We start from the raw sequence: 27,500 nt of genomic DNA, 5'->3' as shown, positions 1-27,500 counted from the left end.
GCGTGGCGCTCCAGTCTGACAGTAGAGCTGAAACTGCTGTCAGAGATGCACATTTCACCGCGTCTGACAGCACACACACACACACACACTCTGACTGACTGTGCTGAAGAAGAAGACTTTATGCTCAAATATGACCATTTAGTCCATGCGCAGAAGCACATTATTTATTCAGAGGGGTTTCTTCTTCTCGTGCGTCCTCCTGGAGATGAATGATGGATGGATGGAGATGTGCAATAAAAGAGTATTGTAGTTTTTTGTTATACAGATTGGCTATAAGTGTTTTTTACACTTTATTACACACCAAATACTTTATTCTGATTGGCAAATCAAGGTCCAGGGTATGCTGTTTCCTGATAACAACTGAACGCATGCTCATCCGGGTATTGATAATCATCTTTATATTATATATACAGCACTGTGCAAAACTCTTAGGTCCCCGGTTACATTTGATGATTTCGTGAGGGTCTAATGACATTATAGATTACTTCTCATTCTCTTTATTAAACTGCAACCAGAAAGTACAGGTTCTAGTTGGATTTTTGGGGGGCTTATTGATTAAGCCGTATGAAGGAAAGAGTTAGAGATAGATGGAGGAGTGAATATAAATCACTGGAGTCTCTGTCTTGGTTTGATCTGCATTTCTGCCTGCAGTGCTGAATTGAATTGCCCGAATTGATGAGATTGTGAATGCTGAAAAGTACAGATTTGTCATGTCATTTTTATTTTTTAAATTCCTACTAGAAAACACCTCATTTGTAAAAGTTATGTTTTTCAACATGATAATGATCCCAAACACACCGCTAATGTCATGAAATCATATTTGGAGAGAAAAACGACTTGTGAAACAAAAGACAGTCATGAAATGGCCTACACAGAGTCCAGACCTGAATATTATATACAGTATACTATACAGACAGTCATGAAATGGCCTACACAGAGTCCAGACCTGAATATTATATACAGTATACTATACAGACAGTCATGAAATGGCCTACACAGAGTCCAGATCTGAATATTGTGTACATTTAAAATAAACCAACAGTCATGAAATGGCCTCCACATAGTCCAAACCTGAATATTATGTACACCATAATATACAGACAGTCATGAAATGGCATACACATAGTCCAGACCTGAATATTATGCTCAGTATAATATACAGATAGTCATGGAATGGCCTTCAGAGTCCAGGCTTGAATAATATATACAGTATGTATAGTAGGATTGTCACAATACTGGAATACGGTACCAATCGGTACTGAAATTTTGAAAACATTAATTTCTCGCTAATGTTTGACTGCTGTTGAGCACATTCCTAAACAGCACTTTTTTTGGCCTTTACCATGAAACTGTTTTTATTAATGTACTGTGCCCTTAAATGTAAATGTGGATGCTCGTATGTTAATGAGCTTGTGGTTGTGACGTCATGAATATTCCAAACTTCATTATTTTTTCAATCACAGTGGAAGTTAAAGTGTGATTTAAAGTACAGCTAGTTTATGTCAATTAAATCTAATTAAAAATAAGTTGTTGAGTGTTAATTGTTTTTGTTGTGTTGTACAGAGCGATGTGGAGGATGACACTCGCAGTGTAACGGCGTCTTCAGTTCTGGTACGTCAAATTAATTAATCAATTAATTAATTAATTAAAGTATTAAAAAATACTTTTTAATAATGCTTTTTATTTAAATGCAAATATTAAATATATGCATTTGTAATGTATATAGAAATGTATTATTTATTTTGTATTTAAGGTTTAGTCAGTGTAGTTTTAGTGGTGGCACTATTTTGTTTTTTTGTCAATAATTATGTTTTATTTTTTTTATTAAAGTTTTTTTTACAATTTTTATTTTATTTTTTGTTTATAAAGTCTGTTACGATTTTATTACATTTTTAATTTATAAAGTTTTTACTTTTGAGTTATTTATTTTTTTGTTTTATTTATTAAGTTTGCTACGATTTTTATTTTATTTTTATTTATGAAGTTTGTTATGATTTTTATTCTTTTTTCATTTATACATTTTGTCACAATTTTTATTTTATTTTAAATGTATAAATTTTGTTACTTATTTATTTATTTTTATTTTTTACAGTTTCTACTTTTTTATTTTAGTTTCTATTTATAAAGTTTGTTACAATTATTATGTTAGTTTTCATTTATAAAAATGATATTATTATATTAAGTTAGTTAAGATGTTTATTTTATTTTATTTTAAAGTTTTTTACGATTTTTATTTTATTGTAAATTTATAAATTTTATGATATTTATTTGATTTTCTATTTATAAAGTTTCTAGATTTTTAATTTTATTTTTTATTGATAGTTTATTACGATTTTTATTTTTTAAATAAAGTTTGTTACGAATTTGTATTTTTTTATTTATAATTATTGTTACGATTTTATATAATTTTTTTTATTTATAAAGTTTTATAAATAATCTTTATCTTTAATATCTTTAATATTTATATCTTTAATTCTAGTTGAATTAAAACGAATAAGACTTTCTCCAGAAAAAAAAAATATTATAGGAAATACTGTGAAAAATTCCTGAATCTGTTAAACAGCATTTGGGAAATATTTGCAATTTGCGAAAAATGTTGACCTCAACTGTATGTGTTTATATCGGACATGCTTATGTTACCTTACATTACATCATACTGTCCCGCAGAAGGACCTGCTGTTATCGTAAATCAATAATCCGCACCTCACCATGTCAGAAAGGGCGAGCTGAGCTGTATTTGAGCTGTTCTGGTGTGTGTAAACAGCGCTGGTCCCAGATCAGCATGCAGCCGGATGAAGGACGGCTCCCTCGGCGGACACTTGTGTTTTTAATTACGGTGGAGGTGACATTTCTCTCACCTGAGCTGTGAACTTCACCGTCAGCATTGATCAAGCAGAAGCTCATTAACACACACACGCACACACACACAGATAATACACGCTGATACAGTTGAAGTCAGAATTATTCGCCCTCCTGAATATTTTTCCCCAAATTTCAGTGTAACCGAACAAAGCCTAGCTAATGCTAAGCTAAAAGTGCTCTCGCCAAACCTAAAAATGGTAAAACTCCACTGTTTAACTCTAGGGGAGCAGTAAAATGAGCCTATTTACAACAGAAGTGTTTTGTTGCTGTTAGAAACACACACAGGTGTGGTTTCAGTGATTGCAAAGACATTTTAGGTCACAAATAGAAATAGAGAAACAGCGCCAACACTTGATGAGGATGAAACGTATTAGTGCACTTGAATTGACCACACAATTTACACAATCAAAAGCCACTGAGTTAAGTTGTGTGTCGACATTTAAACACAGAGCATTAGCACTGATGCCCATGAATCTCGAGGAGACATAATAAAGCACATCATAAACGTGCCGCTGGGAGCGTTTCTGTTAAAAAGTGGATGTCAGAAGGCAACGGAGCCATAAACAAGCCGAGACATTAATTTCAGAATAAACGAGGGGAGTTTGTCTCTCGTAAACGTTCATTTTAACTTCGCTGTAAACTTTATTGGCCGGGTACCAACTGGCCCGCCAATTACGGCTCCTTTCTCTTGTTAATTTTATGTTGGGGTGATAAATTCTCAGCGGGGCTCGAGTCCTGACCTCAACCTTACCTATTCTTCATTCATACACAAGGAAAAAAATCCTCCATTTGAGTGAGCAGATTGTTGAAGGCATCGCAAACATGTCACCATCATCCAATCTGTTCATGTGGTACTAGTTTTACTGTTACAATAACATCTTTCTTTTATTTAGCTTCTGCTCTTACCAAAGTTAAACATGTTTTTTCATAGTTTTTTTGTGATAATAAACAAACAATAAACAATTGATATGGGCTGAATGTACTCAAACTAATTAAATATAGTAATGTTCAACTTAATTTATTGAAATTCAGCCCATTAAATGACCAGGTCTCCAGGTCTTTGACCTGTTCTCACTCGAAGAAGAGGCCGTACTGTCTCAATGTGATCTCCTGGCTAAATTGTGTATCTGTTCAGTGTGAATCTAAGTTGATGCATCTCTTAAAGACAGCATGGAAAATTGTCGGGCACGATGAATATTTTAATCCTCAAGTTTTATATGAGAATTGTGTCCTCAATCAGGTGGAAAGGATTGGACAGAGATTAAAATTGTAACATTGTTGCTCTTTGCTCTTGGAGCGGTTCGCTTTCACACTGCAAAGTTTCTAATCGGACCAAAAGAGCTAAAACAAGTCACGTGCGAGTAAACTGTCCTCACATTGGTCAGAGTGTCAGGGTTTATTTTGCAGCGTCCGGCTAAGCTGTCAGGAGAGGTGGTGGTTTGGTGGTGATTGACAGGGTGCGTGAGCGCGCGACGTGTCTGAGGAGAGACACGGTGGGGAGGGGTGAGAAGGGTGCGTGACGATGCCTATTTGAGGACCGGGAGGGAGACGCGAGATTACCGGGAGATCATCACTCGTTTGCGGGCATCCGGAGACTCGCGAAACTTCCCGTCCTACTCATAATTCTCTCTTCATATAGCCGTAAGCCTATTACATATCCATAAACACTGTGATATAACCGCGCTCGGATCGTATCGCTTTCTCACTGCAATCAAACCGATCCAGGGTTCGTTTTAATCGAGCCGAGACCACCTCATTCAAGCGATCTCGGAGCGATTACTTTGGCATGGAACAGAGCGCGATTGCCCTGTTCACATATGCCAAACGAACCGCGCTAACTGGGCAAACGAGACGCGTTCCGAAACAAAAGTGTAGGTGTGAAAGCACCCTGATAAATTTAGTAACTGCTGTATTTTGTATTGTTTTTATTGTTTGTTTTTATATAATGTCTGCAGCAATATGGTGATGCCCATAACAAATTTCCTGTCAAGGACAATAAAGTTTACTACTACTACTAAATAAAGGAAATAATAATAATAATAAATTGTTTGCAACCACTTAGATCAGTGGTTCTTAAACTTTTTTCATCAAGTACCACCTCAGAAACAAATTGTCTCTCCAAGTATCACCAAAATGAGCAGTATTGAAATACAGTAGCATAGTAGGCCCAGTAAAGCAGCTACAACTCTGCACAGTTAAAAAAACATGGCAGATTACCTCAGAAATATCGGCTATATGTCATATATGACATATTATATACATAATTTTTCATACATTTTGAAATGTGTGTTGCATGTATATGACATTTCATTTCTCCGTGTACCACTAGAAGGAAGCCTGCGCACCACTAGTGGTACACGTACCACAGTTTGAGAACCACTGTCTTAGATTATAAAGATTTTTTAATTACAATGAGTCATTTTCTTCCCACTTACCAAAATTAGCCATTTTTAAATGGTAATATTATAGTAACCATGGATTTTCCTTTCTTAAATGGCCCAGCCAGAGCCCTGACTGAAACCCAATTGAGCATCTCTGTAGAGACCTACAAATGGCTGTCCACCAACGTTTACCATTTACAGTGCCGATAACAAAAAAAGAGTAAATCCAATGAAATTCAGTGTACCTTACAAAAATGAGCCATTTTTAAGTAGTAAAATTATAGAAACCATTCATTATTGGTGCATTGACTTACATTTGTATAACCAGCATTTTACCACAAGTAGTTTAGCTAGCCTATGCTAATCTGTCTTGCTGTATTGTTTGTAGCCTGAGCTCCAGCATGTCATCCCTGGTGTCCACACAAAGGGCAGAAAACTTGCTGATTTGGTATCTGCTCTCCCGGCGAGCGAGACTCTGACCTGGCTGTCTTTTTCTGTCAGTGCTAACAGAGCTAGCGGCCCAGATCGGCGGTTTCCGCATTAGCATTTGCTGTCTGAACAGGCATGCTCAGCGTCAGCGTGCTGGTGTGAGTTCACCGGGTGCTGGGTCTAGTTCATCAACACATCTCATATATGCACTCAAAAAACAGTTGGTCATAATAATCCAACAGGTAACCCAATGATGGGTCGTTTTGGTTATTTTAACACAATCCATCGAGTTGTTAGGGTTAACCCAACAATTTGTGTTACAAAAATAACTAAGATGTTGGGTTATTTTTGCCAAAAAGTGGCTTAACCATTATATAATGTGTAATGATTGTTGTTATTATTATCGGGTTGATGTCTCTGATGGGTCCTAAAAGTGAGAATGACGGCTGAATATCTGAGATGTGTGCATCATTTCCTCAAAAAAATAAATAAAAATAAAATAAATAAATAACTGATGATGAACACGAAGGTAGTTTTTAAGCATTTTAATAGATCTGCTATGAAGTTTTTGTTTTATCAAATTAGTGCTGGTGAAATGGATATAACAAAACACGACACGGAGAGGTCATTTGATTTAAAAAAAACAAAAACAATATTATTGAAATTAGAGCTTAAATAAACTTTATAATGCAAAAACAACATTACGCACACACATTAATACAGCTGTTCTGTGTCAGTGAAATCAGTTGACTGTAGAAATGCACAATATTTAACCCAACTGGATGAGTTATTAAATAAATAACCCAATAAAGAGTAACAATAACCCACCATAACACCAAATATTTAACCAAACTGGAAGAATTATTAATAAATGACCCAATAAAGGTTAAAAATAACCCAACAAAGCACCAAATATTTAACCAAACTGGATGAATTATTAATAAATAACCCAATAAAGGTTAAAATAACCCAATAAAACACCAAATATTTAACCCAACTGGATGAATTATTAATAAATAACCCAATAAAGGTTAAAATAACCCAATAAAACACCAAATATTTAACCAAACTGGATGCATTATTAATAAATAACCCAATAAAGGTTAAAATAACCCAATAAAACACCAAATATTTAACCAAACTGGATGAATTATTAATAAATAACCCAATAAAGGTTTAAAATAACCCATTAAAAAAACAAATATTTAACCAAACTGGATGAATTATTAATAAATAACCCAATAAAGGATAAAATAACCCAATAAAACACCAAATATTTAACAAACTGGATGTATTATTAATAAATAACCCAATAAAGGTTTAAAATAACCCATTAAAAAAACAAATATTTAACCAAACTGGATGAACTATTAATAAATGACCCAATAAAGGTTAAAAATAACCCAACAAAGCAGAAGATATTTAACCCAACTGGTTGAATTATTAATAAATTACCCAATAAAGGTTAAAATAACCCATTAAAACACCAAATATTTAACCCAACTGGATGAATTATTAATAAATAACCCAATAAAGGTAAAAAACAACAACAACAAAGCACCAAATATTTAACCCAACTGTTTGAATTATTAATAAATAACCTAATAAAGGTTAAAAATAACCCATTAAAACACCAAATATTTAACCCAACTGGTTGAGTTATTAATAAATAACCCAATAAAGGTTAAAAATAACCCAACAAGGAACTAAATATTATTAACTCAACCATTGAGTTAAATAAATAACCCAACGTGTTTTAGGGTGTATATGTTAAAGTGTAGACCTCACCACACCCCTAACTCATTTGTGATTTAGCATGTTTTTTGAGAGTTTATTTTGGGGTTTTTCATGAGAGTGTGGTTCCTAGCCATATCGACCTAAAACAACTTGGGTCACCTTGTTGTCGGTTGGTCTTGGTAAACAAAGTAGCTACAAAACAATCAAGCTTTAAATAGGAATGTTTTAAGTGAGATGCTAACGGTCTAATCCGATTCCATTAACTATGCTAAGCTAAGCTAAAAGTGCCCTAAAATCAGCTGAATGGATTCAAAAATAGTAAAACTCCACTGTTTAACTCTAGGGGAGCTCTAAAATGAGTCTATTTCCAATAAAAGAGTAGTGTTCCTTTAAGAAATACTCACAACTCTAGGTTTAAAGCAGTTATATTACTTCATTCTTTCATTTCAAGCTGTTTACACTTTGGCAATGGAAAGGCAGATAATAGTTCCTACATGTAGCCCCTGTAAATACGCCAACATGGTTTTCCAATCATCGTAGACTTTTGAGACATGTAAACCTGAAGAAAACAAGTAAAAAAAAAAACAGCTGGAGCGCAGACATCTGATCCGTCTGAGAGGCAGACTTCAGGCTCTTTCATGTGTCCGACGCAAGACAGCCCGTCTTGGAGAAATATCTCACAGTGTCCGTCAGCGCAACAGTTTGTCTTCATCAATCATCCGCTGTTTGTTGACTGTAGCTGCAGGATGTCACCCTTATTTTTATAGATCTTGTTATTGGGGTCTGCCCTCTCACAGCAGGAATTTCCTCAGCATCATGGGATACGTTTGTGTGACGTTTACACGCAGCCACCTTCTCTCATGTTTCATCAGTTCATGTGTGATGTCATAGATCTGATGTTGAATATTGTAATTGATCTATATTAATGAGTCATCTTCGATTTATGTACAGAATATATGCAGATGAAGTCAGAATTATTCACCAATTCTGTATATTTCCCCCCAATTTTTATTTAACATCGAGATTATTGTCTTCAACACATTTCTGATCATAATAGTTTTAATAACTCATCTCTAATAACTGATTTATTTTCTCTTTGCCATGATGACAGTAAATAATATTAGACTAGATATCCTTCAAGACACTTCTATACAGCTTAAAGTGACATTTAAAGGACAATTAACTAGGTTAATTAGGGTAAAGTTAGGGTAATTAGGCAAGTTATTGTATAACAGTGGTCTGTTCTGGAGACAAAACTACAAGACTAATTTTGCTCAAGGAGGCTAAAAATATTGACCTTAAAATGACTTTAAGAAAATTAAGAACTGCTTTTATTTTGGCTGAAATAAAACAGATAAGGCTTTCTCTAGAAGAAAAAATATTATAGGAAATGCTGTGAAAAATTCCAGAAACTGTTCAACATAATTTGGGAAATATTTGAAAAAATAAAATGAATATAAATTCACAGGAAGGCGAATAATTGTGACTTCAGCTGTATTGTGACTTGGTGTTGCAAATTTAACCCTTAGTGCTGTGTTCACACCAGACACGGCAGGCGCGGATAAATCATGCTATTTGCGCGTAAATAGACGCTTGAGTATTTTAAGTTTACTCGCTTCATTCGCGCAACAAATTCACTGAGCAATAGACGCCGATTCGCGTCATTCGTAGGACTTTTTGTCTGCCGGGTGACTGTAGACTCGTTGCTAAATGGCTAACATAGATTTTATTGAGAGAATAGCTGTTTAAAGATTGTAGCTGCAAAACAAAAAGTATATTCCTTTGTTTATGAAAGTAATAAAACAATACATATTTAAATTATTATAATACATAAAATATATATATATTAAAAATAAATAAAATAAAATAAATATATATTAAACCTGTTTAGCCTAAAATAGACCAAAAATAAAAGCTAAATATTTCAACAAATTACCTTCTTGTAAAATTGTAAGTTTATATCTCAAAAAAATGAGCTCTTAGTAGTATTTTGTTTGGGTGCAGTACCGGACATGACCACCAGTTTCCATTGGTGTACATACAATGGCGCCCCCTATGTTTTGAGGAAGATAATAATAATAATAATCTATCTATTTTCCTTTGGCTAAGTCCCTTTATTCATCAGGGGTTGCCACAGTGGAATGAACCACCAACTATTCCAGCATATGTCTTACTCAGCAAATGCCCTTCCAGCTGCAACCCAGCATTGGGAAACACCTACGGCCAATTTAGTTTATTCAATTCCCCTATAGCGCATGTGTTTGGACTGTGGGGGAAACCAGTGCACCTGCAGGGAACCCACGCCAACATGGGAAGAACATGCAAACTCCACACAGAAATGCCAACTGGGACTCGAACCAGCAACCTTCTTGCTGTGAGGCCACAGTGCTAACCATTGAGCCACCGTGCCACGCTTATGGAGAGTTTTTACACCGTCAGTCTGATATTGTTCTGTAGTGCAGTACTAGAGCTTGAACATACAGGTAACATCTACCCTGCAGTTCTCTGGTGCCTTGATTCATCAGACACCACATTTGGATGTGACGCTTCACTCAGATTGTGCTTGCTTTCTAATGAGCTGTCTTTGATTAGTGTTATCTCACAAGTCAGGGTGTGTTTTTTTTCTCGTCTGGAGACTCGGCTGTAGTTTAAGAGTCAAGGTCACGCAGACCCTCGCCTTCATCTGTCAGCTCGTTTGATCAGCAGGCCCTTTCCTCCGTCTTTCTGCACGCTCTGCCTTTAACACGGGGTCAGAGGGCACAAAGCCTCCTCTTCCTCTGCTGGTTCTGGCTTTGTTTGTTTCTAACATTGCCTCTGTGATCTGTTTGTTTATTTAAGGGTTTGAATTAGGGCTGCACGCTATTGGAAAACACCTCTACATTGCAATATTTAGCTTTTTGTGCATATATACAGTGCTCAGCATATGAGTTCACCCCTCACTATTCACTCATTTACAGGAGTATGTTCTATAGGAAGCTTTACAGGATTATATTTGTGCATATACATTAGATTAGTCAGTACTGAAGCCAAATCTGGAGCTCAACTAACAAAATAAATGATGATAACTGTCCAAAAACCAGCACAAATATATTCAATTCAATTCACCTTTATTTGTATGGCGCTTGTGGAAACGTAGACTGTCTCAAAGCAGCTTCACATAAAAGATCATAGTGAATTGAAACAGTGTAGTTCACTTTTCAAAGATTAAGTTCAGTTCAGTGTGGTTTAATAACCACTACTGAGAGTCAGCGAGAGCAGCGAGGAAAAAACGTCACCAATTGGAAAATATTTATACAATTTTGTAGATTGTATTTGTTTTTTTGCATTATTCTGCATGAATTTAAATGTATTTTCTTTCTATTTGTAAAGATGTTCATTGTCTAAAATGTTATTTTAATAAATATATCTGTTTAATAAATCTCTTTTGTTCAAATGCACCAAAATAAATGACATGTATTCACTGAGAAATGGATAATTAAAAAAAAATATGGTGTAGTGATTTATGCTGAACGCCATATATATATATCAGACCCTCTAGTTTTTCGCAATTTTTTTTTATTATTATTTTTTTGTGTGTGATTTTTATTTTATTTTTTATTTTTTTGCGATTAAAAATGACGGATGAAATTTGCGGACACTTGTGATTAAAATAATACGTATAAGTATTCTAATAGCTAATTCATGCTAATAAGCTAGTTGTATTTATCTACTTATACTTTTTCAGACTTTTTTTTTCAAATGTGTTCTAGAAACGTGCAAACAAAATGCTAATTCATTCTAGAAACATGCTAACAATATGCCAGTTCGTTCTAGAAACATGTTAATATGCTAATTAATTCTTGAAATGTGCTATCAACATGGTAAATTATGCTTAATGCTAGGTAAAAAAGATAGAATTAGCTTATTAGCACAAATTAATAATCTATTCATACCTTTTTCAAATGTACTACCAACACTAATGCGTTTTACAAATGTGCAAACATGCAATCTTTTCTCAAAACATGCTAACAACATTTTAATTCTAAAAACGTGCTGGCAACATTTTAAATAATGCTAAATGCTAGGTAAAATGTTAATTCATTCTAACAAGCTAATTCTTTTCACACTATATAATTAATTAGCTAATTAATCTACTCATGCTTTTTTAGGTCTTTTGTTTCAAATGTACTACCAACATGCTTGTTTGTTTTAGAAATGTGCGAACAACATACTCATTCTTTTTCGAAACATGCTGACAACATATTAATTCATTCTAGAAACATGCGAACATGCTGTTTTCTACTAGAAACTTGTAAGCAACATGCTAAATAATGTTCAGTGCTAGGTAAAAATGCTAATTCGTGTTATGCTATTTCTATCTGTCGATCTATTCAGTTTTTTACATGTTCAAATGTAAAGCAACATGCTAACTGTTTTAGAAACATGCTAACAACATGCTAATTCGTTTTACAAACCTACTAACAACATGCTGTTCTAAAACATGCTAACAATGTGCTAATTCATTTTAGAAACATGCTAACAACATGTTAAATTATCCTAAATGTAATGTAAAAATGCTAATTCCTGCTAATAAGATAATTCTTTTCACATTTTCTTTTCAAATGTACTACCAACATGCTAATTCGTTCTAGAAACACGCTAACAACAGGCTAATTCATTCTAGAAGCGTGCATGTTAAATAGTCCTAAATGTGAGGTAAAAATGCTAATTCATGCTAATAATCTAATTTTATCTGTATATATATATATATATTTGCATTGCAGTGTCGATGCTGAAACCACATATTGTGCAGCGCTAGTTTGCATCTCAGTTCCTTCATCTTTTATCAGACACACATGTCAATATCCACACTCGGCCCCTGGCTCCAATCGGCAGCCCCTCGGTTGCCATGTTGAATCAATGTTTTGAACAGAAAGGCAATAATGTCAGGACCTTCACGCTGGGGGTTTCAATTTGTCATATCATAAACAGGTGCTAAACATGAGGATTAGCGGAGCGGGGATCGGCCGCTCTTTTCTGGGACGGTGTTATCTGGGCATTGGATCCCCGATGCGCTCTGTCGGATTGAACAACGGGGCCCTTGTGTCTGCAGGGCCCCAGACTTGGTCACAGGTCATTGATCAGTGTGACAAGAAACTTGGTCTGGTTCTGTTTAGGAGGAGGCAGCCTGGAACCGGCCGCAGATTAGAAGTGAGGAGAGGTCAAAGTGAAACGGAGCTGAAGGCACTTTTATTGCTGACTTATTTAGCGCAGGAATGTATTACTTATGCCTAAACTACAGGGCCGATGAATGCTCGACTCTGATTGGCTGATGAGCACTTTAAGGTGTGTCGTTAGGGAGTTTCTCAGCACCAGAAGTCGTCGTAGTTGGTAACTGAGAGCACAGTGAATGGGAAAGTACAATATTTTACAATCCTATTGGCTGAAATAATAAAAGAAAAACTCCACGATGGTGTGATTAAGACGTTCAGAAGAAGGAAAACAATAGTGGGAGACTGATAACAGCAAACAGAAGGAGGAATAATGTTAAATTTAATGTCCTGCCCTCATGAACACTGCTTTTCATACGCCTCGCATTTGCGGTATTTCTGTTTTTATTTGATGGAAAGATGATAAAATACTTACAGAAAAACATATAAATGTTCATACGTTTAAAAGCAATCTAATTATTAAAAACTTACAAGGATTTAAGATGGCGATGACCATTAAACGCGTCATGACAGTCTTGTGAAAAAGGCCCCATTGTCAGTTAAATGCACAGTTAAAGTAGTTCCGGCCGATTTTTTTACGCATTACACCTCCATATCACTCCGCTGAATGATTAGAGTTACTTCACAGCTACAGCAGTCAGAAAGCGCATCAAAACACAACCAGAACGCTTTGAAGGATATGTGGAAGAATACTAGCAATACACACAGAACTATGGAGCTAATAATATGCCAAAACAATTTGAACTTGAATTTAATTATTGACCATTGTAATTTAATAAATCTGAATTATATATATATATATATATATATATATATATATATATATATATATATATATATATATATATATATATATATATATATATATATATATACACACACACAACAGTTCTGCCTGGTTCTTGAATCTGATTGGCTGATAGCCGTGATATATTTAAGTAATATCAGCACCCGTACAGCCTCTTTACCCTTTGTGTATTACTCCGCCCACATACAGCCAGCAAAAAGCAGACACTACAGATCTAAAGTTTAAAAGATGCTCGCTCAGCTGTTTTACTGTCAGCTTATGATTTGAATCCAATGCGGAAGTAGTTCCTCATACAAAAGGGTTTTTGAGACTCTCCATGTTTGATTTTGTTTTTATATACACCATTATACCGTCAAACTGTTGTATAAACGCAATATCACACGAGTAGCAGTGCGATATGGATGTATATCGGCACTGGTTGGGGCACTAAGGCTCTCGGCCTGCAGCCTTGTGCCAACGTACACCTCCAACCAGTGCCGATATACAGCCATATCACACTTTTACTCGTGTGATATTGCTCTCATATACGCATACTGGAATTTATGCGGGAAAAGTGTTTCCATCATAATTTATGCGCATCTTTTTTTTATTGATTAAAAAGTTTATCCTACTCAGTTATGCGCATTTTCAAAATGTATGCGCATTAGGGCGTTTCCATCAACCGTTTTTTTAATAGGTGGATTGAAACATAGCTATTGACTATACTGTATATTGCTGTTCTTCTGGTGAACATCTATTCTTTCGATAACTCTCCGCATTCGTTGTTTTCTTGTGTTGTTTGCAGTCGCTCTTTCCTCGTGTTCAGTTGGAGCCCATAGAGCGGGATTGGCTGCGCTGTGCGGCTCTGGGAAACGCCACTACATTGTACCTGCTTCTGCAACAGGACCCAACGCTCGTCTGCAGAAAGGTGAGGCCGGCGGAACAAATGCAGGGTTCTACACAATGAATTCAGGCTGTCCCAACACAAATCGATTAAGTTAGCGTACAAATTTAAGTGTATAGAACAAAACAATCAAGGGCTGTTTCTCAATATCAAGTATGCAAAGTTCGGGCTTGTGTCCTTGTAAGTTCAGACTTGGAAGAACGAACTACCGAGGACGCGAGGACAGAAGTCGTGTACTTCTTCAAATGGAACGGCAGTGTACTTTATAACGTGACTTACCTCACCATGGATTCATCGGTTTAACTGCAAATAAACAATAAAATGATTCAACTATATTAAGCATGATTAATATTAATATTATATATATAAATTTTTCATTTAAGAAAATGTAAACCTAAATCCATATAAATGTGAAGTAAAATGAGTTCTTATACACAAGCACGCGTCTTTGATTATCAGATTTAAAAAACTACAATGGACATTATACAAGTATATACACAATAAGAAATAAAGACATACACGATAAGAAATACAGATTACGCCAAACAATTTGGTAAACAAAGACAAGCAGCGTACAACACGGTAACATAATTAAAAACAATTATAAAAGATAACAAAATAATACTGACAAAATAACACACCTGATGACAAATAAAAGATTTATAAGACCAAAAACTGTCCGTTAGATATTCACAAGCTGAATTAAATAGCATGTTTTAACTACAACATTTACATTTAGTCATTTAGCAGACGCTTTTATCCAAAGTGACTTACAAATGAGGACAAGAAAGCAATTTGCACAACTATAAGAGCAACAATGAAGAAGTGCTGTAGGCAAGTTTTAGGTGTGTAAAATCTAAGAAGGAAAGCATTAGTAAATTTATTTTATTTTATTTTTTGTAGTTAGTGGAGGAGTCAGAGAGGGAGTTGCGTATTAGTAAGGAAAGTGGAGACTGAATGGTTAAGTGTTTAGTCGCGTTTTGAAGACAGCGAGTGACTCTGCCGTTCTGATGCAGTTAGGGAGTTCATTCCACCAACTGGGCAGATTGAGCGCGAGCGTTCGGGAAAGCGTTTTCTTGCCTCTTTGGGATGGAACCACGAGGCGACGTTCATTCACAGAACGCAAGTTTCTGGAGGGCACATACATCTGCAGAAGTGAGAGCAGATAAGAAGGAGCAAAGCCAGAAGTCGCTTTGTAAGCAAACATCAGAGCTTTGAATTTGATGCGAGCAGCGACTGGCAGCCAGTGCAAACGGATGAGCAGCGGAGTGACATGTGCTCTTTTAGCTTCATTAAAGACCACTCGTGCTGCTGCATTCTGAAGCATCTGAAGAGGTTTGATAGAGCTAGCTGGCAGCTACAATGGAGTGATAAGATCCAGCAGTACATACGAGATGGACTGGCTGAAGTAAAGCTGCTCTCGGTGGGGAAGGTGATGAAGGAGCTCCCACTGGCAGGCTGGGAGTCAAACTCCACATAAGCTGAGTCAAAGACGCGCTATCTTTGTGAATAAACTGCCGATTCGAGTTTAAAACAGCTACATTCTCGCCTGAAAAACTCTTAACTTTATTTTGTGACACAGTAAATGAGTATTTTTTTAAAACCGTGCAGGTTTTCTCCTCCACCATTATTGTTCGCTGGTTACGCTGCAATGCATTCTGGAATGCCTGAGCTTCGCAAGTTTGCACAAGTCACCACTCGGTGCATCCTTGGTCAAAGGGGCAGAGCTAGAACACAACCGGGAATTTCATCTGTACTTGGAAAGATGTGAACTTTGAATTGGAACAGTACTTCGACGACGGTTGATGACGTTTCACGAGGACGCAAGAACAGACAAGAACACATATTTAGAAACAGCCAAGTTTTCCCTCCAAAAAAAATCTCAAGAATTGTTTAGTTTCAGCTCATTTTAAATAAGTATTTTGAACAATACTGAGTGTGCTGCATCTTGAAAAAGAAAAGCTGAAACCAAATATTTATAAACGAAATACTAATGCAACACTTCACATATAGTTACTTGTAAAAAAGTAATCCGATTACACCCTGATGTTCCTCATAATGCGCCGCTCTTCCTGCCGGTGCCGAATCTGTGTGTTTGCAGTGTTTGTGTTTCCTCATTGTGAGGGTCAAGCTAATTAGGATGAGGATTGCGTTTCTCTTTTGAAGCCTGGATGAAAGCGCTCGGACAGGAACGGCTTGTTGTTTGACCAGGAGCGTTTTTGTTGCCTGATAGTGCTGTCCGAACAGAGCGGGTCATCTTTAAAGGTGAAGAGGAAAGAAAAATAAAACCCTCTGACGACTTCCAGATATTGTTGGGACGCGAGCGCGGCCTGTATTGGCTTAACTTCTGAAGCCTTTGGCCCTGAGGCTGTGGATTCTGCCATTTACACACACACACACACACACACTTCCCAACAAGCAAGATGCAAGCGCACGGAAAGCATGGCATAGCAGAGGAAGGTGGCAGACGGATGCGTGTCTGGTTGTAAATCATCACATATGTGTCTGGGTCGCTGCTCTGCGGGTGTCAGGCCCAAAGCAGCAGCTCTTATTAAATTTCCAGCAAGTTTAGTGAATTTACGCGGCAAGCGAGGATGACAGGGAGCGGCTGGTGCTGCTGGAAGCGTACAGAGATACTGACAAGAGCACTTACCACCTCTGTAGATGCTGCTAACAGTGTCGGTTATACCAGAAATACAAAATCTGTATAGGGTTTATGCAGAGCTAGGGCTGTATTTGAACACTCTAAGCAGGATGTCTTAAGCACATGGCGCAATAGCATTAAGGCTGTGTGCTAATTTACTTTTGCTACCAGAGAAATATGGTTTGTGCCCCTGCGCATGGTCTAACAGGGTTGTACTTATCCTCTTAATGAGGTATGGGTGTGTTTTGAGCATAGAGTGCATTAAACCAATCACAGTCTCCTCTACCATTGGTGTATTTGCTATTTACATGGCGGACTTTGTAAGTGTAAAAACTGAACGCTTCACTAGCGAGAAAACTGTTAAACAGAGCATCTGCAGCGAGAGGATAAGGAACGAGCCTCCTCCATTCAGCCTCTTTACTTTCTCTTTACTTTCACTCTTCACTTTGCTCTTTTACTTTGGTAGAGTGAGAAAACAGTGGGAACTCACTCCACTGAAGACATCCATTAGCTCACATAATTAATTTAGTTTAAGTGCAAAGATTTGTACCAAAACTTTCTCTAAATTCAGTTCAGATCTCCAGCAAAGGAATAAATGAACAATAATAACGAAGTGTGGTCAGAAAACTGAGTTATATCCTAACACGCGTCCTGTTCTTATGCCTCATATAGTGATGCAGACGTCTCCAAAACCCCACAGCTGGATAGTCTAAACTTGTGTTTATTTAAACAAATATAAATCTGCATATAATAAATAATACCGCTAGTAATAATAAAAATACTGCTAATAATAATAATAATAATAATGATAATATACTAATGCAGACTGTCATGAATAAACTGAAAAAAGCCCAGAGGTGATGAAGGCGTGGAGGCAGTGGCTTTTATATAACTTTTTAATCTTTAATTTGTTTTCATCTGTAAAGTTATTTGTGTATTGCTGAACATCCTGTGTGTATTCAGCAGTGTGCCTAAAAATATCAAGAAAAGCTTGTTTGTTTTTAGGTTATAATCAGGGCCAGACGGAATCTGTGGACTTTTTTTTTGCTATTTCTGCTGAGAATTTTGGTAAAAATGTGGATTTCTTCTGAATTATTTTGGGAGTATCATAACTAAAACCTTAATATGTGAAATAAAAAATAATATCCTTTTAACTTTTATTCCATGTTTAAAATGCAAATCCAATTTGATTAACTTTTTTTGGTAAACAAAGCAAGTCTCTCGTATAAAATGGCTACTAAAAGACAGAAAATATGACTGTACAAATTGCATTGTACATAAATCAAATGAACATTTTCATATTAGTCAATAATATTACTGAAGGTAATTTAAAAACTAATTAAATATAGATTTACACACATTTACTCAATATTTTTGTTTTTTTTCTGTTTTTTTATCATTTTAGAGTTAAAAAAAGCAGTGTAATGATGTGTGTGTATGTGTGTGTGTGTGTATATATATATATATATATATATATATATATATATATATATATATATATATATATATATATATATATATATATATATATATATATATATATATATATGTGTGTGTGTGTGTGTGTGTATGTATGTATGTATGTATGTATGTATGTATGTATGTATGTATATATGTGTGTGTGTGTGTGTGTGTGTGTATGTGTGTATTTATATATACACACACACACACACATAATTACACTGCTTTTTTTTTTTTACTAAAATGATGGTTATTTCCAAAACTGCCATTTCTGTTATACACTCACCGGCCACTTTATAAGGTACACCCGTCCAACTGCTTGTTAACTCAAATTTCTAATTAGCCAATCACATGGCAGCAACTTGACATGATCAAGACGATTTGCTGCAGTTCAAACCGAGCATCCGAATGGGGAAGAAAGGTGATGTAAGTGACTTTGATTAGGGTGCCGCTCCTGTCAGCTAAGAACAGGAAACTGAGGCTACAATTCACACAGACTCACCAAAACTGGACAATAGAAGATTGGAGAAACGTTGCTGCTCTGATGAGTCTCCATTTCTGCTGACACATTCAGATGCTCGGCTCACAATTTGGCCTCAACAACATGAAAGCATGGATCATCCTGCCTTGTATCAGCGGTTCAGGCTGCTGGTGGTGTAATGGTATTCTCTTGTCACATTTTAGGCTCATTAGTACCAATTGTCACATCATGTCACAGCCTACCTGAGTATCGGTGCTGACCATGTCCATCCCTTTATGACCTCAGTGTCTCCATCTTCTGATGGCTACTTCCAGCAGGATAACGCAGCATGTCATTAAGCTCAATCATCTCAGACTGGTTTCTTGAACATGACAATGAGTTCACTGTACTCAAATGGCCCCCACAGACACCAGATATCAATCCAATAGAGCAGCTTTGGGATGTGGTGGAACGGGAGATTGGCATCATGGATGTGCAGCCGACAAATCTGCAGCAACTGTGATGCTATCATGTCAATATGGAGCAAAATCTCTGAGGAATATTTCCAGTGTCTTGTTGAATCTCTTCCATGAATGATTAAGGCAGTTCTGAAGGCAAAAGGGGTCCAACCTGGTACAAGTAACGTGTACCTAATAAAGTGGCCGGTGAGTGTAAATAGATCATTTAAAAATATATATATATAATAAAAGCTAAATATAGACTATAAAATGTTAATCGCATGAGTTGTAAACCCTAACCCACAAATTAATCTCATCTTAAAAGCCATAAAACAGTGACACCAACACCCAGATGGTGTTTACAGCTCTTACAGGAGCTTTCAAAGTCAAGCCTTTCCCACAATCTCCATCCGGATCTTTATGTCATTCTGGACGTGTTCCTGTGAGATTCAGGCTCATCACACAACTTTTGTCTCCCACCAGAGGACACTTTAAATCACGCCAGCACAACTAGCATGCTAGCAGATAACAGCCGAACGCTTCATTGTGTAAGTGATGCTAACGTAGACAACAACAGGACGTTTCCAAAAGAGCAGGCAGGTTTTCTCCTGTAGCCCACAATGCACTTCTCCGAGCTGCGAGCGCGTCTTCATTGTCTTTCGCAGATAAGATGGGAAACTCTCATCAGATCGTGCCAGTCAAAGATGGAGGTTTTCGGTGGTCCTTTTTAGGTCAACAGTAATGGCCAAATGCTCTTAGCTGGGATCAGATAACGGCGCTGGTGTTGATGGGATAGGACGGCATCTTCTGCGGCCATCACGATTGAGAGACAAAAACTCCGGTTAATCTCGGGCCCTTATCAATCAATTACATTTGGCTTTGTGGATTTAATGGCGCGGCTGGAATTGCCTGGCGGGATTGAAAAGGGCTGAACTTGGCATTGGCGTCTCCTGGGGAAATGAAGCTCATTGTGTTTTGAAGCATCGGTTTGTAGACGCAGATACGGAGCTAGATAGCGGCTCCTCAAATTAATTAGCGCCTCGTTCCCAATCAAACTCCCTGGTGGATCCTCGCGGTTTGGTTGAGTGCGACTTTGTGTGGTTCATCCTTTGACCGTGTTTGATTTTGTGCGGCAGTGACTATAGTTTTTTTTTAACAAATGTTTGGTGATCTTAATCCAGTTAAAGTCATAATCGATTTAAATGGGAATGGAATTAAGACATTTTTCTAATATTCTGGTTTTAGTGGCATTACTGGAGTGCAGTACAGACATGTAAACACTGCACTCAAACTATTTCCATCATGTAGGACTTTCCTCTTCATTTTGCGACAGGAGAGTCCACACACAAGCAGTTGTCAGGTGTTTGATGACTAACTAATGAGAATGGCTTAAAGCAAGAGCACATATTTGGTGCAACTCCTGGCATCGTCCAGGGGCGGACTGGCCATCTGGCAATTCTGGCAAATGCCAGAAGGGCCGGACCATTTTTTAAATGTGGGCCGGTCACCTATTTTATTAATTTATTTTTTCATATGTATTGTTTTTTTTTAAATGTAGGCAGCTTTTATCTTGTGCGAGATGTGAATATTATGATGATGATGATGATAATAGTAAGAATAATAGTAAATGTTAAGCATTGGCCCAATTGGCAACAACCGGCTGGTTTCGAGATGGGCCAACCCAATCTGAGGCTGCTCGGATGTAATCAAAATCTGGCAAGAATGTCAAACAAATTGTAAGTGCAAAAAAAAAAAAAAAAAAAAAAAAGGTCTCGAAAGGGGTCAGTGTGATGGCGCAGTAGGTAGTGCTGTCGCCTCAGAGCAAGAAAGTTGCTGGTTTGAGCCTCATCTGGGTCAGTTGGTGTTTCTGTGTGGAGTTTGCATGTTCGCGTGGATTTCCTTCTGGTTTCCTTCACAAGTCCAAACACATGTCATGGGTGAATTGGGTAGGCCAGTTGTGAATTGGGTAACCCAATTCGGATTGGGCATCCGCTGTGTAAAACATATGCAGGATAAGTTGCTGATTCCCAGATTAATAAAGGGACTAAGCCGAAAAGAAAATGAATGACATGATTGCATATATAAATGGGTTGCTTTTGTTCCAGTCACATACATTAAATATTTAAATATCTCTTAAATAGATAGGTACTGCTTATATAATTTTACCATCTGTACACCAATATAAGTAGTGAATGTGCGTGTCCTTGGGTGGGGCTGTGTCAGTGTGGTAATGTGGGCTGGTGTGGCTACAGTGCCAGGGCTGGCATCGTCCCTGGCATCGTCTATCGGCCAAACCCTACCAGGGACATGACATTCCTCACTTCAAAACGCAACAAAAGGTATACATGGGTATCGGTACCCAATCTTAGTACTGTACAGTGATTTCTAGTATCTCATTACACTCGTTTGCTTTTTATTTTCACATCTGCAGGACTTCATCACAGTGAGTACCAGCACACTTCATTACCGTCCATTTTGCCTGTATTTTTGTCACTAGAAGAGCTCACAGAAAACCTTCTCATTAGTTTATCCCGCTTTTAATGTCATAGTATTAGTATCATGTCATAGTATAGTTAGCATGTTAGTGCAGTGCTTCACAATTGCTATCGATCTGGTTTTTATAATTGTTTTTAGCGTCACGGTTTCAGTACAGTTCACCATATGATGTCTTTAGTAATAAACAGACGGAAAAGCCACCAATGATTGTAATGTTGCCAATATACTACCAAAATAAACTGCTTTTTCGATGTTTCGGGTATCTAGCAGTAGTTTTCAGGTATGAAACTGACTAATATAATTGAACCGAGTACTAAACTATATATAAATGTAACCGTATAAAGTAAGGGCCTACTCACACTATGCCATCCGTACCGTGCCCAGGCCCGTTTCCCGGATCGTTTGAGAAGTGTGAGTGCGCTGAATCGGGCTCAAGCACGGTTCACTTGGCCGGCCCTGGCCCGGTTGGAAGAGGTGGGCCTGAGCGAGGTTCACTTGGGCTTTGGCGCAGTACGCTTGTGTGTGAGTGCAAAACGCACCAAAACCCAAACTGAAAGCGAGACGTGACTTTTAAGGGGCTGTTTCATATGGATTTATTAATCATTCTTACTGTTCAGTGAACGCAAACTGCCATAGTTATTAAAGACGAGAACTCCTCACTGCATGACAGCTGTGCGCCTTCAGCAGACCTCCTCATTCCTGCAGCACGAGAGCTTTATGATTGTTTATGAGCGGCAAAAGTGGCGGATCTGTTCGGTAAAATATCTGACTGCGTGTCACCGCATCCCTAAGGACTGTTTGGCGAAATATTTGACTGCATGTCACTGCATAACAAACGACTGAAACGATATAACTAGAGAAATCTCCACTGTGCTACTGGTGAGAGCGTATGGCAAGCCGTTTTAGCATTTAAACCTTGTTCTGACTATCCATAAATATATTTAGAGATATCTCTAATTATATTTTGACTAGTCATAATTATAATTCGACTAGTCAGATTGGAGATATCTGCAAATATATTATGACTAGTCATATTCCTCCATTGACTTCCATTGAAAAATATTTGCAGATATCTCTAAATGAATTTTGACTAGTCAAAAATCCAATTCAAGATATCTACAACTGTAATTCGACTATTAGTAAATTAATTAGAGATATCTTCAAATATATTTATAAATATCTCTAAATATGACGAATTAAAGATATCTCCAAATGTATTATGACTAGTAAAAACTCAGAGATATCTCTAATTACAATTGTGACTAGTCAAAACTCATTTAGAGATCTGCAAATATTTTTCAATGGAAGTCAATGGAGGAATATGACTAGTCATAATATATTTGCAGATATCTCCAATCTGATTTCGTACTAGTACAATTGTAATTGCAGATATCTCTAATTGTTATTCTGACTAGTGGAGTTATAATTATGACTAGTCAAAATATAATTAGAGATATCTCTTAATATATTTATCGAGTCAGAACAAAGATTTAAATGCTAAAAAGGCTTGCCATAGAGAGCGCTTCTCACTGAACAGAGCAGCAGCGATGACGTAAGCGTGCCGAGGCCCGATATGGTGTGAGCGCGGGCCGTCGGGGGAGACGGGAGGGGGGGCAAGCGTGCTTTGGCCCGGTTTGAGGCAACTGTACCTAGTGTGAGTACGCCTAAATAAAGGTTGAACATTATTGTCCTATTTAAAACATGTGTCTCGTTTCAAGTCCAACATACTAGCCTAACATATTGTCTTGTTTTAAGAAATAATAAGTCCAAATAAAATGAGTTTTTTTCCTAAAGACAAGTTAAATTAGCAATTTCTCTTGCACTTTTTTTCTTTTTCGATCGGTTGTGGTATTGCTCAGATGAAACGTCAAACAGGCACGGCTGCTCCTGACTACTTTACGCTAGTTTTTTCATCATTTCTTGGGTCCGAATAGACAGAAAAGAAGTCCTTTTAACTTCTCCCCATCCTATCGCTGGCCTGCAGATGGTGAATGCTGCTCTCTCATTGGCTGTTTGTGATCGGTGATGTCATTTTCAATCAGAACACATTTCACCCAGCATGATTTTGATTCGCCGACAGCTCCAGATATTTACCATGCCAAATATCTGGCGAGTGTCTGCGGCTGATCAGTGATTCTCTCAGATGGCGTCTTGATAGTTCACACTGTGTGATTGTTACTTGCGTGAACAAGTATTGATTCACCTGATCATTTGTCGCCGATTACTCAAAACCTGCCGGCGAATCAAAATCGTGGCTAAAATCATGCAGTCTGAACCCGGCATAACTTGTGTGCTTTGTAAATGAGTAAAGCCGCCCTCTGGTCAGCTGCATCCATCGCAATGCAGTTGTTTACTAGAATACGACACCGGGGAAATCAGATTTGCAAACAATAACATCCAAGGGCTCGCTAATCTTCTTAAGAGAAATTAATGAAGGCGCTGTTCATAGTCACTGATCTGAGGGCGATCGAATAACAAGAGAAGATGAGACCAGGATCTGGGGATTAAGCTGAAGAAGATCCCACAGGAACCAAATGAGAGTTTAGCCTTTAGACTCAGTTTTTCAGACCCCCCCCCCCCCCCCCAAAAAAAAAACTTCAAAACACAGCGGAGGCTTTGAAACGGGAGTAGGTGTCTGTAATCCCTCTGTGCGGATGCTAATCTGTGGACCCAGATCTGCTTTTGCGTTTGGCCTGAGCTTCTTAACAGTGCTGGTCAACTTTGGATGTGTGACGTGTTGGTGAAGGTAGAATTGGATTAGTTTTCGCAGTCGTTCTCTTTAGAGTCGCTTTTTCATTAGATCCTGTGTAGAGGAGTTTGTTGTACAGTATTTTAATTGCACTAGTGCTGGGCGATATGACTGATATATCAAATCCTGATAATAATATATATATATATATATACAGTTGAAGTCAGAATTATTCGCCCCCCTGTTTATTTTTTTTCTCCAATTTCAGTTTAAGATTAGAGCACATTTCTAATCATAATAGTGTTAATAACTCATCTCTAATAACTGATTTATTTTATCTTTGCCATGATGACAGTAAATAATATATGACGAGATATTCATCAGACACTTCTATACAGCTTAAAGTGACATTTAAAGGCTTCACTAGGGTAGTTAGGGTAACTAGGCAGGTTAGGGTAATTAGGCAAGTTATTGTATAACGATGGTTTAGTCTGTAGACTATCAAACAAATATAGCTTAAAGAGGCTAATAATGTTGACCTTAAAATGGTGTTTAAAAAATTAAAAACTGCTTTTATTCTAGCCGAAATGAAACAAATAAGACTTTCTCCAGGAGAAAAAATATTATCAGACATACTGTGAACATTTCCTTGCTCTGTTAAACATCAATTGGGAAATATTTAAAAGAAAAAAAATATCAAAGGGGGGCTAATAATTCTAACTTCAACTGTATATCATCATATGTCAGAGGTCTAAGCACAGCAATGTTTGATTCATGTTGTCTTCAATCACTTCAATGCGCTCACTGGACTTCCAGGGGGTAAGTTTGCTCTTTAATGCTCTTATATGGGGGTATTTTGGGTTTATTTGCGGTGTTTGCTAAGGCAAGCATTCCCATCGTGAAGAACAAACTCGTCATATCCAGGAGAAAGTCTTTCGGGTGGCCTTTTTTTGACCGGCCATCCTAGAAACCGCATAGCAACATGCTAAAATAAACACCTAAAACTGACCACCCACATTATCCTAGCACAGCGGTCGATGTTTAAAATACAAAGGCCTGCAACCGTATATGAAATCAAGTGTGATTTTATAAACGCAACGTTTTCCGTGATGAAACAATTCAGTGTTGAGTTTTTACAACAGAATGACACTCACCGGCCACTTTATTAGGTACACCTAACAAGTACCAGATTAGACCCACTTTCGTCTTCAGAACTGCCTTAATCATTCATGGCGTAGATTTAACAAGCTACTGGAAATATTCCTCAGAGATTTTGCTCCATATTGACATGATAGCATCACACAGTTGCTGCAGATTTGTCGGCTGCACATCCATGATGCCAATCTCCCGTTCCACCACATCCCAAAGCTGCTCTATTGGATTGAGCTCTGGTGACTGTGGAGGCCATTTGAGTACAGTGAACTCATTATCATGTTCGTGATGATTCGTGCTTTATGACATGGTGCGTTATCCTGCTGGAAGTAGCCATCAGAAGATGGAGACACTGTGCTCATAAAGGGATGGACATGGTCAGCAGCAATACTCGGGTAGGCTGTGGCGTTGACACCATGCTCAATTGGTACTAATGGATCCAAAGTGTGCCAAGAAAATCTCCAAGAAAACTCAGACTGGTTTCTTGAACATGACATGAGTTCACTGTACTCAAATGGCCTCCACAGTCACCAGATCTCAATCCAATAAGCACCTTTGGGATGTGGTGGAACGGGGGATTCACATCATGGAAATCTTCAGCAACTGTGTGCTGCTGTCATGTCAATATGGAGCCAAATCTCTGAGGAATATTTTCAGTAGCTTGTTGAATCTCTACCACGAAGGATTAAGGCAGATCTGAAGGCAAAAAGGAGGTCCAACCCGGTACTAGTAAGGTGTACCTAATAAAGTGGCCGGTGAGTGTATATACTCTTATTTTTGGGTTTAATAATTCATTTCATTCTTAAATCACTGACAAACAGTACCACACTCTACATAAATCTCTGCATTTCATTGAAATATATGTATATAATTAATTGAAGTTGCATTAAAACATTGCATTTTCAAGATCTAATAAAGACTGAAAGCAGCGCTAATATGTCTAAAAACATGGTGATGGTGTCTTACAGCTTCAGGCCAACGTCGATGCTCCTGTTCAACATTAATAATTGCAATGATGAGCTATTTAATTCATGCTAATGTGTGTGTCTGTTACACGGCACTCTGTTTACACACACACACACACACACACAGATGAACATTGTGTCTAATTATAGTGTAATGACACGGCAGTTATTAGTTTAACAAACAGGCAGCGCTCCAGACGCCTCAGGGCCGAACCGCAGCTCTCAGCCAATCAGAGAGCAGGACTCGGAGACTGCGCTGTAAAAGGATTAAAGTCACGCTTAAGTGTGAGGATAAGGAGAGCTCGTCACTTTATCATCTTTATACTGGCGTACAGAATAGTATCACAGCGCTGAGCTGTAAAAAGAGAGGCTGTAGGGATATGAAAAATGCCTTTAAAAGTATTTTCTCAATCTCTGATGATTTCTAACTGCATTTTGAAGAGATTTTCCTACATGTTTGTCTTTCTAAGGGCATCCACAAAGATTATGTAGAACTTTATTTAGTTTAGTAATTTAGTAACATGATTTTGGCCCAATCAAAATCTATATTTGTATCCCTTCCTCTTCCCCTCGGCCCTTGAAACAGAGTGTGAAGGGTAAGGGCTTCAACGGTTACCCCTAAGAAATGGGACAGCACATGCGCACGCCATCATGTGTCATCGCAATCTCTTCATATGAGATCAGAAGATGGCGACTGCTGTAGTTATTCCAGTTGTGATTTTGTTTGGTGTTTATCTTCAGGAGATCACTGAAGGCATATAGTATATTATCATGACGATATAATGTGGCGATAAGATCATAACTGTACTGTGCTTTTACAGTACCATTGTTTACTCTCTACTTTTAGTTCCTTCTGTGGAACACA

At 37.4% G+C, this 27,500-nt stretch overlaps 3 protein-coding genes across 10 annotated transcripts in view; all 3 read left to right on the top strand.

The window, feature by feature from the left end:
- mphosph6 (M-phase phosphoprotein 6) overlaps positions 1-27,500 on the top strand; it is a 365,175-nt gene that overhangs the window by 26,759 nt on the left and 310,916 nt on the right. The window lies entirely within an intron of this gene.
- The window catches only part of dus2 (dihydrouridine synthase 2), a 255,375-nt gene that overhangs the window by 149,601 nt on the left and 78,274 nt on the right, over positions 1-27,500 (top strand). The gene's annotated exons all lie outside the window — the stretch shown is intronic.
- The window catches only part of LOC110438397 (uncharacterized), a 140,074-nt gene that overhangs the window by 82,077 nt on the left and 30,497 nt on the right, over positions 1-27,500 (top strand). For 6 of the 8 annotated variants that reach the window (XM_073943421.1, XM_073943422.1, XM_073943423.1 and 3 more), the window contains 2 exons: positions 1,564-1,611; positions 14,212-14,334. In XM_073943421.1, coding sequence (XP_073799522.1) covers positions 1,564-1,611; positions 14,212-14,334 — 171 coding nt within the window. Of the gene's footprint in view, positions 1-1,563; positions 1,612-14,211; positions 14,360-21,764; positions 24,415-27,500 lie in introns of those variants that run through there. The other 2 variants (XM_073943427.1, XR_012400545.1) reach the window with 2 other exon arrangements.

This window comes from Danio rerio, chromosome 25 (assembly GCF_049306965.1).
Source record: "Danio rerio strain Tuebingen ecotype United States chromosome 25, GRCz12tu, whole genome shotgun sequence".
Lineage (NCBI taxonomy): Eukaryota > Metazoa > Chordata > Actinopteri > Cypriniformes > Danionidae > Danio > Danio rerio.
The sequence above is the reverse complement of the archived record's forward strand: the minus strand, read 5'-3'. Positions and strand labels throughout refer to the sequence as shown.